The sequence below is a fragment of the Carlito syrichta genome, unplaced genomic scaffold, assembly GCF_000164805.1.
Source record: "Carlito syrichta isolate Samal-C Ts95f unplaced genomic scaffold, Tarsius_syrichta-2.0.1 Scaffold68529, whole genome shotgun sequence".
NCBI lineage: Eukaryota > Metazoa > Chordata > Mammalia > Primates > Tarsiidae > Carlito > Carlito syrichta.
The window spans coordinates 61,564-76,624 of record NW_007012625.1 but is presented as its reverse complement, the minus strand read 5'-3'; the positions used below and the strand labels follow the sequence as shown (position 1 = coordinate 76,624).

Genomic DNA, 15,061 nt, shown 5'->3' with positions numbered 1-15,061 from the left:
CATTGTATTAGAGGTGAAGAAAGTGGAAGGAAGAGGAAGACAAATTCTTCTTTGTAGGATTGCAGGGTGGAAGATTTCGATTTTCATTTATGTTTGGCCAACGAATAAATATTAGCCGGGAGCAATGAGTTGACCTCCAGTGCATGGATGAGATTGGGCCCTGACGTTAACACTTTGCAGGATAGCTTGGTGGATGGATGTCTTTTTCTACCTTCTACCTTCTGCTGGATAACCACTGAAGTTGGGGACTGGGTCCCAGTAGTAGGAGTCAGCTATTGGGCAATTCTTTTATAAGAGAAAGGAATGGGGATAGAAGGGATTCTTAACCAGGGATGGCTGTCAGAATCATGTGGGGGGAAGTTTTACAAAATACACATCTCTTGGTTCCATTCTGCATTTAATGAACCTCTGGGTGGGATATTTGGAAACATGCTCCTTGGATGATTTTGATGCACCCTGTTGGTTTAACAGAAAGAGTATTGAACAAGAAGTTAGATTCTCACGGGGACTCTGCTTCTAGTTTGACCCCAGGGAAGAACATTTTGGTATTAGTCTTGGTGTCATCAGTTTCTTCATCATTGAAATTGGATTGGACTAGGTGGTCTCTGAGGTCCCTTCAAGCAGTAACATTTTATGATTTTTTAGAAAACTCTCTGAAGTACTTTTTAAACTAGTTTCTTCCAGTCTTTCTTTTGGAAGCAGGTAAGTAGTATAAGTCTCTCGCTGAGATAAGAATGAAGTTTGACATTTGAGAAAGCCATGTAACAGCAGTCTACATCCCCAGACCGTTTGGGTCATTTGGCAGTGTTGTCCTTCACAGTTGGGAGAGTGCTGAAGATGTGGGCCTTTCATTTGGTTCTTGGAATAGACTAACTGACAGGACTATGAGAACTGTCTGTTTTGAACCTGTTGGTCTTCTGATTTTCTGGAAAACTTAGCAGTGGAAAATGTGAAAAAAACAAACAATGCATTTTGAGACTGAAGATTTGAGTCCTAGCTCTGCCATTTCCGAGCTGTGTAACTTTTGGGCCTTAGTGTCTTCAGCCCTGATGGCCTATGTGGTATACTGTGTGTTCCTGTCAGAGGAGTACCAGTTTGTGCAGAGTCTAGTTACAGATAACCAGGCATTTTCCTCTGTACATTCAGCCCACTGTTGCTGCTTCTTATTAAGCTTAAATGGGAGAGATGTGGGCAAGGGGAGGCAAAAACTTCCTAGAATCTTGCAAAACAGAACTTTCAAAAGTATATACAGTATTGTATTATTTTACCTTATTTGAATAAAATGCTGTGTTCCTAATATGTTGAAGATGCTGTTTTAGGCAGTGTGGGAGATATGAGACTTATATCCTCTCTCTTATTTGTATTCTTATCAGCACCTGGTACCATAAGAGAGTTTCTATATTAAAATTGTTATTTGGTTATTTTCCCTCACCAGGGTTGAATGCTTTGCTTCTAGGACAGATTAACTCACAATGCAATGGGCTAATGCAGTTTGGTCTCAGTTAACTCTTGGGAAATAAACTGAATTGAGGCATGCTGAATATTTGGCACATTACAAATGTCAAGGAGACATTGTATTCTGGTATGAAGGTAGACCTTTTGTAAGGAAGTAGCTTTCCCAGAACCTTTATTTTATTATGAATCTGTAGAGATTGATAAAATCATTAATACATTATTGTTTTGAACATTTCCTTGAGTGAGTGACAGACTTGCACTCAGGGGCCCAAGTCTGTGTTGTGGCCAACAAACCACATTTAGACAAGCAGGCAGTTTGAAGGTACAAGTTGTTAGAGAAGCCCAAGGAAACTAGCTTGTGTGTACTTCGTTTTTGACCATATAACCTTCACTTAATTAGCATTGCCTAAGAATCCACTGAGCAAAATTGCTACATTTTCCTTGGCAGAGAGTCTGTCTCTGTGGCACTTCAGAAATTATTTGTGGAATAGGTTGCCTGACAGCAGGAATGATTTTCTTTGATCTTCAGCCTAATTTTCTTTAATGTGAGTGAAACAGGAAGAGGAAATTACATTGGAATATCTTGTTGGTTTCTCCGCTTGGCTTTATAGCACTTTGATTTTATTTGGTATTATTTTAGGTTCTCCAGTTAATGTTTAGATATTTATGTTTTGAAGTCCTGAGAAGGAGTTCTAGATATCTCTTGGAATTAAACTGTGAGTGTGAAGTTCTGACTCTGCCACTTTGTATCATTTTGACAGATCAGTTGCCTAACCTCTCTTGACTTCAGTTTTCCCCATCTATAAAGTTATACAATTCTTAATCTAAGCACCTCATGAGGTTATAAAATGCAAGTAAGATAGCATGAAAGCCATTTAAAATTTTAAGTTGTATAAATTTTACCACATATGAAATAAGCCAATGCTTTTTAAGAGTGTCACCTTTCCTGTGTGTTATCATGGCCCTTTCGAGCCTTCTCTTTCTGAGTTAGTTTTATTCTCTCTAATCAGGTGGCAACCTAATCTTTTAAATGGAGGGGAGTGTTTTCATTGAAACAAATGAGTGAACTTTGATCCCTGTAAACTAGTGCCTGTGTAGAGTAGACACTTGGAGAATTATTGTTGAATGACTGAAACTCTTAAGGAGCAGTTGGCATGTCTATAGCAGTGACAGCATTACAGTTCTTTCTAGGTTGGCATGGTAGGCAGCTCTGAGGGCTGCCAGAATGGAGATGCCATTGCTTTTGAATACATCAAATAACATGTGGTGTCTCAGTCCATTTTCTGCTGCTGTAACAGACTACCACAGACTAGGTACTTGTAAACAATAGAAGTTTATTTGGTTCACGGTTCTAGATGCTAGAAGGTTCAAGAGCATGGCACTGGCATCTGTTGGGGGCCTTCTTGCTGCATCAACGTGGCAGAAGGGTAAGTGAGCATGTGAACCAGAGAGGATGGGGGCCAAAATTTCATCCTTTAATCAGGATCCCACTCCCAAGATAATGGTATTAATCCACTCATGAGGGCAGAGGCCTCCTGATCTAATCATTTCTCAACACTGTTATGGGGCCATTGAATTTCAACATGAGTGTTAGAGGGGACATTCACTCCATAGCAACCAGTTAGCCCTGTTGAATAATGGAGAAAGGATTATATTAATTCCAAGGAACGATGCATCAGTCAGTATGGGTCTAAAAATGTTTGCCAGTTGTATTCATTTACAGAACTCTTCTTTAGATATATATTGGTAATGAAGAAATTTAATAAGGAAAATATATCACTGCCTAATTGTTAGTTGGTCATGAGCAGCCCCAGTTCTTTTGGGGTGGGAAGGGGGTAGATGGTGCTGCTATGGGAAGTTTACTTGCAGAATCTTTTGCTCTTTTGAAATGATTTGGGGACTACAAGAGTTTAGTGTCATTGGGGGTAGCTATGGGCTGGTATCAATAGGGAAGTAACTTGTGATTGAATCTCCTGGGTTTATTACTTCAGATTGTAATCCTGGCCTCACAAAAATGTTAAGAGACTAAGTCATAAGTATAAAAAGCACTGAGATTGTATAGAGTGAGAAATAACATTAGTGTTATCTCCTTCACTGCATTCCACAACCACACTCTACATTTAAGGAAGCCAAAAGTAATATCACTCTGAAGCATTGGTTTAAAACTGCAGATTATAATCCATTTAGAGGGACACAAAATCAATTTAGTGAGTCAAGCATTAAACACATGGAAGAAATAGCAAACATGTGAATGCATCAAAAGTAATAAGGTTTTCAGTATTATTTTTGAAACTTTTGTTTTGGTCATATCTTTCTCTGTGTACTAGATTGTGTTGTAAAATACATTTCTCTGGGTTGTATTGGAAGTTTGAAACTCAGTGGACTAACAAGTAACACGCCCCAAATCTATAATGTTTGTTGACGTCTGCTCTTGTGTACCTTCATGAAAGTGTCTTGCTCCCTTGAAGTGATGTGGGGGCTAAAAGAGTTCCATACCATTGGAGATAGTGGGCTATTGAGCCCCCATAAATTCTAGTAACTGCCTTTTGTCTAATAACGATGAAGATTATTGAGTACTATTTTGATGTCTTTTAAGCATCAACTGAAATCTATAGATTGGAAATGGAGTAAACAAGAGGAAGGTTAGTTAGTTTACTCATTCAAACAAGAGGAAGGTTAGTTAGTTTACTCATTATTTGACAATAGCTTCTTAGAATAGTTAATATTTTGGATACTCATATTACTAAGGTGTATCAGAGTTTTTTTCCTTTAATATTATACTTTTAAAATACTTGTGATATTCTTTACTGTCATTCATTGAACAGAGTTTTGTTGTGTGTTTTCTCTATGTGAATACATTTTTATAGCAGTGGAGAAAAGTGTGTTTTAGTTGTGGAAACTTTACCAAAACTACTGTTCTGTTAAGTAAGGGCTAGAAATACACCATCTCCCTATCCCCCTCTTTCCCAGACACAGGCATCATTTATTTTGTGATTGTATTATTCTTGTGTTTCCTTTTCTGGATAAAGAAATAGAAGAACAGATTGGCAAAATAATTTGCCTGCAGTTGTACAATAAGCTAGTGACCTTCATAGATGATCATCATAGTTCTTGTATTTGCAGAGGCACAATACATAGATTAAGTTGAAATAAATAGAAGCCTAAGAATTGTAATTATAAATATGCAGGTATATGTAGATTATAAAAAAGTATTGCCATAAACTAAAAGACATGGTGGGAAGTAGTAATTACATTAAGTTCTTGTGCCATCTCTATCTAGATGTTTGTTTGTAGTCATGACCTAGCTATACAATTTTAGTTTGTTATGAATGTTACCATATATCCAAAATATGGTAAATCATGAAAATAATTACCAAGACATAAATTGTGAAAAGAAAACTCTTGAGATGCTACTGAATTGTAATGTGTTAAATGATCTTCTGCCCATGAACACTGAGAATCAAGAATTGAAAGAGTCCTGAATGCTGGTCAGAAGACATGGGTTCCTAGGTTCCATCCTGCCACAAGTGTGTCTGTATTAGTTTAGATACGCCATTTTACTTTAGAGCCTCTGTTTGTGAAATGAAAATGTTGGACTTGGTCTCCTAGGTTCCCTTCAGCTCTTAGATTTTATGCTTCCCAAGGGCTGGAGTCTTGCATCAGGGACCAACCTGGGGGTTGTACTATTTTCAAGGCCCAAAGGAATGGTCTCATTCTTTTTTCCAAGGAGATAGGATATATTAGCCCACAGAGCCCAATAATGCTGTGAGCATCAGTATTGTGAGGTGCCTCTTCACTGGGGACTGAGCCTAGATTGTTTGTGGTAACCTTGAAGGACCTTAAAATAATGCCAGGGGAAGTCATTTCTGTGACCAACTAGTTGCCTACTTGGAAACTTGTCAGCACCCATCCACCTATATTGTCATTCTGTCTCTGGAGTTATAGCATTTAGAGCTAATTCTCCTCTTAAAGTATCCCCTTTGAATTCAAGGATTTTTACCATCTTCTTAAGAGTCAAAGCAGTTACCAAGAAAATATATTCTTGCTGAGTGCAGTTTAATAAATGTTAGTGAGGAATGTTTTTATATTAATTTTAAGGCTTTTAAAAATTAGTTTGCATTGACTAGTTCTTTGCTGTCTCCCTAATACTGGTTATATTACTTTTTTGTCCAGTGCTGTGAAGAGTTGGTAATATCTACAGTCAACTTTTGACATTGGTAACCTCTGTTTTCTGGGTGAATTAGGAATTAGTATCACCAGAAGAACAGCTAATCTGAGTGATTTTTCTTCTATTATCCCATTCATATGGACTGTTTAACATCTGACTTGACCACAGCTTTAACACTAGAAGATTCTTTATAATGATGGAAATCATGACATACCTTTGATGATAGACTTTTGTGGTCTTTCCTAGGTTTTGATTGGTACTGCCACTGCTTTGGATTGAAGTTGTTGGTGCAACAGTAGACTCTGGGGAATGGTCACCAAGAACTATTGTGGAGGCGGGGGAGTGGGTTGTAGATAAGCTGTCTCCATGGATAGCCCTCTAGGGAACTCAGTACTTGCCTAATGTTAATTGCCTTACACCACAGTCTAATTACTAAGTGTATAGTCTTAGTCCATTTGGGTTGCTGAAACAAAATGTCATAAACTGGGTGGCATATAAACAACAGAAACATGTCTGATGAGGCCCACCTCCTGGAAAGTAGCCCTCACGAAGTGGTTTGTGGAAGGTGTTTTCTCACTGTGGCCTCATGGTGGAAGGGGCAAATTTGCTCTGTGGGGGTCTCTTTTATTAGGGTACTAATCCTATTCATGACGGCACCTCAACATATGAATTTTGGAGAGACATCAACATTCAGTCTATTGCAGATATAAATGTTTTCAACAAACATTTGTTGAGTACCTTTCCTCTTTCTAAGCCTTCATGACCCTACTAGGACATTGCATGTGGCTATCAGTAGGACTATAACTCAAACCAATATCATCTTTTCCTACCTTCTTCACTTTGCCTTCCTCTTCTAGTCTTATCATGGTTAATGGTGATGCTGCTTAACTGGTCTCTCAAACTTGAATTTGAAAATTTTGAATTATCAGTACTCATTGCCCCAAAAATTACTCTCATCCTTAATAGTCCATGCCTTTTGTTTTGTTTTATTGTTGTTGTTTGTAATTTACTTTTTTTTACTCAATATTCTGGAAATTTTTCCAAGTAGTTCATGTACAGCTGTCTTTTTTATGATTCCTAGTATGGGTACATAAACTGTGTATTATAGCTTATTTAACCATTTTTCTATGGGTAGACATTTACTTTATATGAATTTTTTCTTTTGCTATTACAGGGACTGCCAAAATGAATATCCCTGAACATGTCTCTTTGTGCAAGTATGTAGATGTCACAAAGTGGAATTGCTGGACCAAAATTAATATACATTTAAAATGTTAATAGATGCCAACAAACTGCTTTATAAAAAGTGCCTATTGATTTTACTACTCTCCATACTTTTCTTTCTTCCAAGCCTGTTTTTAATATGGGCCTAGTGTACTTCTCTTAACCTTGGTTCTCTGATTGAAGTGTTCACTCATTTACTTCGGCACTGTCAGCCTCTGTCTGCTTGTATTTAGTAGATTGTGTGCCAGGCACTCTGCCATGTTTTGAGAACTTAGCACTGTATATGACAGGTGTGGTCCCTGTCATCATGTGACTTATGCTTTTACCACATAGAACCTGCCTAGACTCTTTATGCATTTGCAGCTACTAAGCTCTCTTCCAGGTGTGACTTTTTATTTTAACTTTTCTATCTAGAGAATTTTCTTTCGCCCTTTTAACTAGCTTAAATTTTATCCTTTGTCATTGTCATTATCTTCTCAGAGTTAGATAGGCCCTCATCACTGCTCTCTCTCAGCATGCACATCCTTTTTGTAGCTATTCCCCTGAGAGTTTTAAATTCTCATTTATATAGATAAGTGCCTGTATATGTGTATCTAGACACATGTACATTTCTGTCATTAGACTGTAAGCTCAGTAAGGGCAAATAACTATGATGTTTACCCAAATGCTTCCAAGCTCGATGCCTTAAGCACTGGAGATGCTTGATTAAGGTTGAATACATGAATAATAAACTATAAAATGACATTTTGTATATGACACTGTAGGGTATTTAAATATGAATGAGAACTGGTCTATCTTCAAGGGCCTAACTATGTAGTCAGGGAGATAAGAAACAGATGAGTAGACTGCCAGGCAGGTTGTGATAAGCTCTGTATGGGACTTATCACAAATGAAGATTGGAAGGGAATTGCAAGGGAGAGATGAATGAGATACTCTGGTAAAGTTTATTTATGACAGGATTTTTTTTTTCTTGCTTGTACCAGGTGTTGTGAGGGCTACACATGATAATAAGATATGGTTGCTGACTTTAAGAAATTTATAGTCAAGTAGGGCCAGAGCAGGGATTGGTAAACTGTGGCCTAGAGGCCAGATATGGCCCTCTGCCTATTTTTGTATTGTCCTTGAGCTAAGAATAATTTTTACTTTTTAAAAAATTGTTAAAGAATATTTGTGACGTGAAAATTACATGGAATTCAAATTTCAGTGTTCATAATTAAATTGTGTTAGAACACAGCCATATTCATTTGCACTATCTGAGACTGCATTTGCACTACAGCAACGAGTTGAGTAATTGTAAAAGAGAACCTTTGGTTCACAACACTTAAAATATAAAATAATTTAATATATAGCTCATTATGGAACCAGTTTGGTGACCATTGGGTTAGAGAAGGGGAAAGATTAAAATAAAGTAAAGAAAAAGAAGTGACATTCATATTGAGAGGATTAGTTTGAGTTAAAAGAGTGGGACAGGGATACTGGCAGTCACAGAGAAGCTTTAGAGCTGAAATGATGATCTGGCTTAACCTTATTGTACAAAACAGGCAGAAGATAAAAAAAAAATCTTGTCAAAGTCCACATGGCTCATAAGTGGCAGTGTTATACTGGAATGACTGGTGTAGAAGCTTTGCGTGCGTAGAAGATGATAAGATTATTGCTGAGGTAGAGCAAGATTGGGAATGACCTTGCCCTTGAAAAATGAGAGTTGCAGAACAAACTAAGATAGACTGCCTTTCTCTCTCTAAATGTGATGTTTCTATTTTTCTCTTGTATTTCTAGAAGGCCTTTGAGCCCTACTTAGAGATTTTGGAAGTATATTCCACGAAAGCCAAGAATTATGTAAATGGGCATTGCACCAAATATGAGCCCTGGCAGCTAATTGCATGGAGTGTCATGTGGACCCTGCTGATAGTCTGGGTATATGAATTTATCTTCCAACCAGAGAGTAAGTATATTGTCCCCTCTGTAAAGGTATTGTGGAGTGTCACTAGACTTGCAACTCAGTGCTCACTGGTTGGGCTAATTTCTTGCCTTTTGATTTGGTTCTCGTTTATAAAATCTGTTTAAATGGAAAGTGGTACATTGTCTTCTGATTGGTAAAGTTATAATAGCACATTTACGCAATTGTTACTGCATATGTAGTTTTTTGTGGTTTTTTTTTTTTGGATTTGTAGTTTATGTAAAAACTCCTCAGAAATCAGTCATTGTAAGGCTCCACAGATAATTTAAAGTGTGGCTTAACGATACCAGTTTCTTCCCTAGAATATAATTGTATCACCTGGAGTTCCCAGAGCAGGAACTTATTTTTTTCATTTTGGGTTATTCTTTTCGATAAAGATTAGGTGAAATTGGAACAGTACTTACTAAGGCGGATGGATGCCTGTTATGTTCCAGTCATTGTGCTAGGCTCTGGGGATATCTGGTACAATTGGTACAGGTCCCTATGCTCTTGGAGTTGAACATTGCCCTTTGAACTTCCTGTTAGTGACTCAGAACCAGCTCGGTTCGGGAGAGAAGGAGACCACTTCTCAGAGTGCAGAAGATGAGAGTCTCTTAGTGATCTAATTGTAAATTCTACACCTTCCTCAGGTTTCAACCCCTCTCCTGCTTATCTGCCTTTCCCCACCTAGAAACCTGATGGCATGGGACCTTCTTGTGAATTATTTTCCCCCTGCAAGATGTGCTTGGTAGGTTTAGTTTGCCTCTACATACAAATAGCAGGTTTGGAGATGCGTGTTCTGTAGCACTCCCTTGTACCCCTTCCTACTTGTAGTAGAGTGTCTGAGTTATCTTCCTTGGAGTAGAATCCATTATCATTGAAGGTAATCATTTGCTGATTCTCATTTGAGATTTCCCCAACAGTTTACTTCCCTGATAACATCTGCTTGAGGGGGCTCTTGAACTGTACTCTTACTGCTTTTCTTTCTCTTCCCTCAGGGAAGTCAGTTTAGAAGCCAGATTCCATTTTTATCTCTTTACCCTGCAGATGGCTTTTGAGTCATTTATGGCACAGTCAACATTACAAAACATGACAGCCAAGAAGCAAGTATCACTGCCTAGAGTTTTTTAATTAAAGTGGAAATGACACATGACTCTCCTGTCTAAAATGTTTAGTTTAGTTGCTGCTCCTAGTCCTTGCAAGATTTTCTCATAAACTCTAACAAACAGGACAGGCCGGCTCTTCTGTAGCATCTGCTCAGTCAGTGGTTTGGATATGGATGCAACCTGCATAGTTCTACTCAGGCCTATTCCTTTCCGGGAAGCTTTCAGTGAGCTCAGGGGCCCACTTAAGAGGACTCCAAGGAACAATACATGAACTTTTCTTTCTTTCATTCTTTTTATTGTGATAACATATATAACATATTTATTATCTTAACCATTTTTCAGTGTGGAATTCGTGACATTAAATACATTCACATTGCTATGCAACCATTATTACCATCTATCCCCAGAACTTTTTCATCATTTCAAACTGAAATTGCAATTTAATGAACATTAAGTAGGAATTCCTCATTACCCTCTCCTCCTGACTGCCTGGCAACCACCATTCTGTGTACTTTTCTTTTTAAGGTGATACATTTGTGAAACCAGATTAAGGCTAGAGACCTTGAAATTTATATTATATTTCTTAGCTATGATTAGTATTAACCTGGTATTAATTACTTATTAAAACAAATGTTAAACTTCTTTTAATTGACAAAAAGTACATATTTATCATGTATGACATGTTTTTAAATATGTATACACTGTAGAATGACTAAATAGAGTTAATTAATATACATTATCTTACATATTTTTCTTTTCTCACCCCCCCCTTTTTTAAATTTTGCGTATCATTCTGTTGCCCAGGCTGGAGTGCGGTGGCATGCTCATGGCCATGCTGCCTTGATTTGCTGGGCTCAGGTGATCCTTGTGCTTCAGTCTTCCAAATGGCTGGAACCACGGGTGCATACCACCATGCCCAGATAATTTTTTTTAAATTTATTGTAGTGACGAGGTCTTGCCAAATTGCCCAGGCTGGTCTTGAACCCCTGGGCTCAGGCAGTCCTTTCACCTCTGCCTCCCAAAGTGCTGAGATTATAGGTGCGAGCCACCACGCCTGGCCATTTTTCTTTTTCTTTTTATGGTTAGGTATTTATTTCTATTAGGTACATAAATTTTTTGGTGATTAGTTATGTACTTCTATTTTTTTGTGGTTAGGAATTTACTTCTATTTTCTGCTATGAATTTTGCTTAACTGGCAAACTACTAAAGATATAGTCATCTTAGATCCTGGTACTTACCTGCTTTCAGTGTCCAAAAAGGAATATGCTGGCCTCTTGAGCATTTGTGAAAAAATTATTTGTAGCAGTATTATTATTATTTTTTTCAGAGACAGAGTTACCTAGGCTGGAGTGCAGTGGCTCGATCATAGCTCACTGTAGTCTCGAACTCCTGGCCTTAAAGATCCTCCCACCTTGGCCTCCCAAAGTGCTGGGATTATAGGCATTAACCACTGTGCCTGGCCAGCAGCAGTATATTAATGAGTTATGTCATCTACATCTTTGTGGGCTGAGCTCCAAGCCATTTGACTTCTTTTATTTATATATAACTACAAAAGCAGTACATATTCACTCTAGAAAATTTGGACAATATGAATAAGGCACAAGAACAAAATTAAAATCTTGATACTGAAGGATACAACTGTTTATCTCTGTTTCTATATCTGAATCAGTTTGAACCTTATAAAATTTTTTGTACGGGCTTGGTGGCTCAGCCTGTAATCCCACGCTTTGGGAGGCTGAGATAAGTGGATCGCCTGAGCCCGCTGGTTCGAGACCCGCCTGGGCAACTTGGTGAGACCTCATCTCTACAATAAATCAAAAATTAGCTGGGTGTGGTAGCGCACGCCTGTAGTTCCAGCTGCTTGGAAGGCTGAGGCAGAAGAATTGCCGGAGCCCAGCAGGTTGAGGCTGCGGTGGCCAGGAGCAGCCACTGCACTCCAGTCTGGGTGACAGAGTGAGACTCCAACTCAAAACAAAAAAAAAATTATTTTTGTAGGCCAAAAGCTATTGAATATTGACAGTTTTGTACAGTTTAACACACATACACACACACAACATACTTTTTATTTTGTAACTTCCAACTTGAATTTCAGGCATAGATAAGAATATCTTCCCTCTGGGACTCAGGGATAATTTTGAAAGAATTATGATTTTTTTTTTTTTATAGCACCTTACCCAGGTAGAAGTTTGCTATGTATTGCTGAACAATCAAGATACTTTTAGTATATTGTGCTAGAGGAGTCTGAAGTCTGAACTAGTGATAAATTTTGCTGATCTTCAAACTCTGAGTCTTCTTCTGAGGGGAGAGGGTAGTTCTGGAATAAAGGATGGAGACTGTAGAGGAGAACTGGAAGCAGCATGAGCTAGGCAGGGGTTAGCGGCTCCCCAGGGTGTTCTCTCTTCCTTAATTCTGCTCCGTGTTTATCAGCTGATAGCATACTCCTTTTACTGTGATACTGATTTTGACTGTGGTTTGTCCATAGGTCATCAGCAGAAATCAGCTTTAGGTGGTGGGGAGAGATGATATACTCTCAATTTCCTGCTGTGCCACCTTAGAAAACACCCTTAAGCTCTCTTAACCTATTTCCTCACAATAAAATGGGTAAAACACCCGCCTTACTTAGTCACAGGGGTAATATGAGCATGAGTGCAATCATTCACATGAAAGGAATTTGTCAACTATCTATCGCCATGCATTGTTGTTCTGACATTGGCATTTCCTCTTTTGTTATCTTGAAATTTTCTTTTTTTATTCCTTTTTAATTGACAAAAATTGTATATGTTTACGGTATACAACATGATGTTTTGTTATGTGTTTGTGTTGTATAATGACTAAATCAAACTAATTTAAAAACACATGCATTACCTCACATTACCATTTTTTGTGATAAGAACCATTAAAATCTGTCTTAGCAATTTTTAAGTATATAATATATTGTTATTTACTGTATTTACCATAATCTCTTGAACTTATTCCTCCCATCTAATTGCAGTTTTGTATCCTTTGATCAGTATTGCCCCAGTCTTTCTCTCCTTTACCCCCATACCTTGGTAGCCACCACTAAAAAATTCTAATTACTTTTTTTCTGTACCTATGGGAACTTTTACTTTTGTGATAATCTTTTAAGGTTAGCTATATGATCTTAAGGTTAACTATATGATCTTTTCATTTTAATTTCTTAATCTCTGATTCTGTGTTCTGTTCTTTTCACCCTGTTTTTTTCTCAGAACTTTCACAAAATTGATCTATTATTTTATCCTCTACCTAGTCATGTTATGAAACTTTTGGACAGCTAGCTCAGTTTGCTGATTTTTAGACCTCTTTTCACCTCATTAATTACTTCATCCATTAAATAAGGAAGCAATTCTGTATCTTTACAGCTTTAACATTGTTAGAGACAATTGAATAAAAAGCAGCTGAAATATCCAACATTAGTTTATAGTTATTTGATGGACTGTTATGATAACATTAACTCTTTCCACTTGAAGACATCTTGTGGATCACCTACCAGCAATCCTACTGCACTTTTTTAACAAAATAAAGAAAAACGAATCATTGTATATTATATATATAGTATTGGAACCAATTATTTTATTGTAATGATATTTGGCTTATAATGGAATTTTGCACATTGAGGAACTTGTTTATGGCAAAAAAAATCGAAATTTTATGTCTTACATTTTTCTAACATGTGGTAACATGTATATCAGTCACCAGCATGCACTACAGGTTCATGTTGTACACTAGTAATTTGTTTGACATCTTTCATCGGGTGTTTTTCTATTCCAGCAGATAATGCAGTCTTGTTTTCGTCTTCCCACCTTAATATGTAACTTATTGTCCAGTCTGTTGTTTGAAGACGATGTGAAAGGACGCACTTGTGATTCCTGAAAATCACTTCTTAACTGATTGATCAGAAGCTTGACAGATTTCAAGTGGGACATAGATTTTTCATTGTTTTTGAGTGGAAAACTTCATGGAAACATTTTTGAAAAATTTGTACTTGCATAAGTTTGTCCTGTATAATCACCAGCAATCTCTTTATGTCCTCTGAGAGGGGACATCCGAGTGTTTGCTAGATTTACAATGTCCCCTCCAGGGGAAATCAGAGTACAAAGGGTTAAAAATATGTTTAGGAAGAATTTTTAATAATCTAGAAAATGCTGTAAGAAGAGGATACAGTTATTTTGCATAAAACAGGATATCAACTGTGTATTACATGTGTAAAACATAGGGCTGGAAGGAAGTACTGTAAAACTTAAACAAAAAAGTAACCACAAGCAAGTGGTTTCAGTCCCTTTGTCTTATTGTTCAGTCTATATCTTAGCCACCCGGTTTTTGTCCCAAGCATTTACAGAATATTTTCTTTAGGGTGAGGTAGGTCGAGAGGGATACAGTCTAAGCAAAAACGACCAGCAAAGATGCAAGGTATCATACCAGTAATAAACATGATGAGAGGGTGCAGACATATCTTGTGGTTGTTGAGTGGGAGCTCCTTCTGGCAGGAAAGTTAGATACCCAGGAATGCAGTCAGGGTTCATCTTCAGTTCTGCTTTGGATGAAAGCTAGGTCTAGATTCTTACAGACTCATTTGGGACAACAGAAAATTCCTACTGTGCATTCGAAGCATTGTGAAGTCCTGGGAGTCCTGGACTGAAAAAATGAAGACTTGAGTTGAATCTCTACTCTATCACTGACTTGATCTGTGGCCTTGAGCAAGTTTCGATGCTCTGATCTTCTGTTGCCTTTTAGCCACTCATAGATAGTATATAATGCCTTCTGTGTCAACCTCAGAATATTCTTGTCAGTTAAGATATATTGAATGTGAATGAATTAGAAGGCATATCAGTCTATGTAGGGGTCATAATTTATAATTATTGCAATCAACAGGATTGGAATTCTCTATTTGTCCTATTACTACCTGACAGAATGGACTCTGATTGGCATCCATGATTTTGAAGGTCTTTTTAGGTCCAGAAAATGTTGCTAGAATCTGTGTCGGATGAGTGACTAGAGCATAGATCCTGAAAAAAACAAAAATAAAAAAACTATTGGTTGGCCATTTGTTTTGAGGGACGGAAAGGTTGGGTACCTGAAAAACTTTGAAAGGTCAAAACTTTAGAATACATATGTCATTTGACCCACAATTCTGTATCAGGGAATTTATGCTGC

General features: G+C 37.6%; 1 protein-coding gene across 1 annotated transcript in view; it reads left to right on the top strand.

Annotated features, from left to right (window-relative positions):
• Window positions 1-8,623: 8,623 nt before the first annotated feature.
• Window positions 8,624-15,061, top strand: part of SGPL1 (sphingosine-1-phosphate lyase 1) — a gene marked incomplete at its 5' end in the record, with an annotated part of 32,626 nt that continues 26,188 nt past the window's right edge. The window contains one exon of the mRNA XM_008052104.1: window positions 8,624-8,789. Coding sequence (XP_008050295.1) covers window positions 8,624-8,789 — 166 coding nt within the window. The remainder of the gene's footprint in view (window positions 8,790-15,061) is intronic.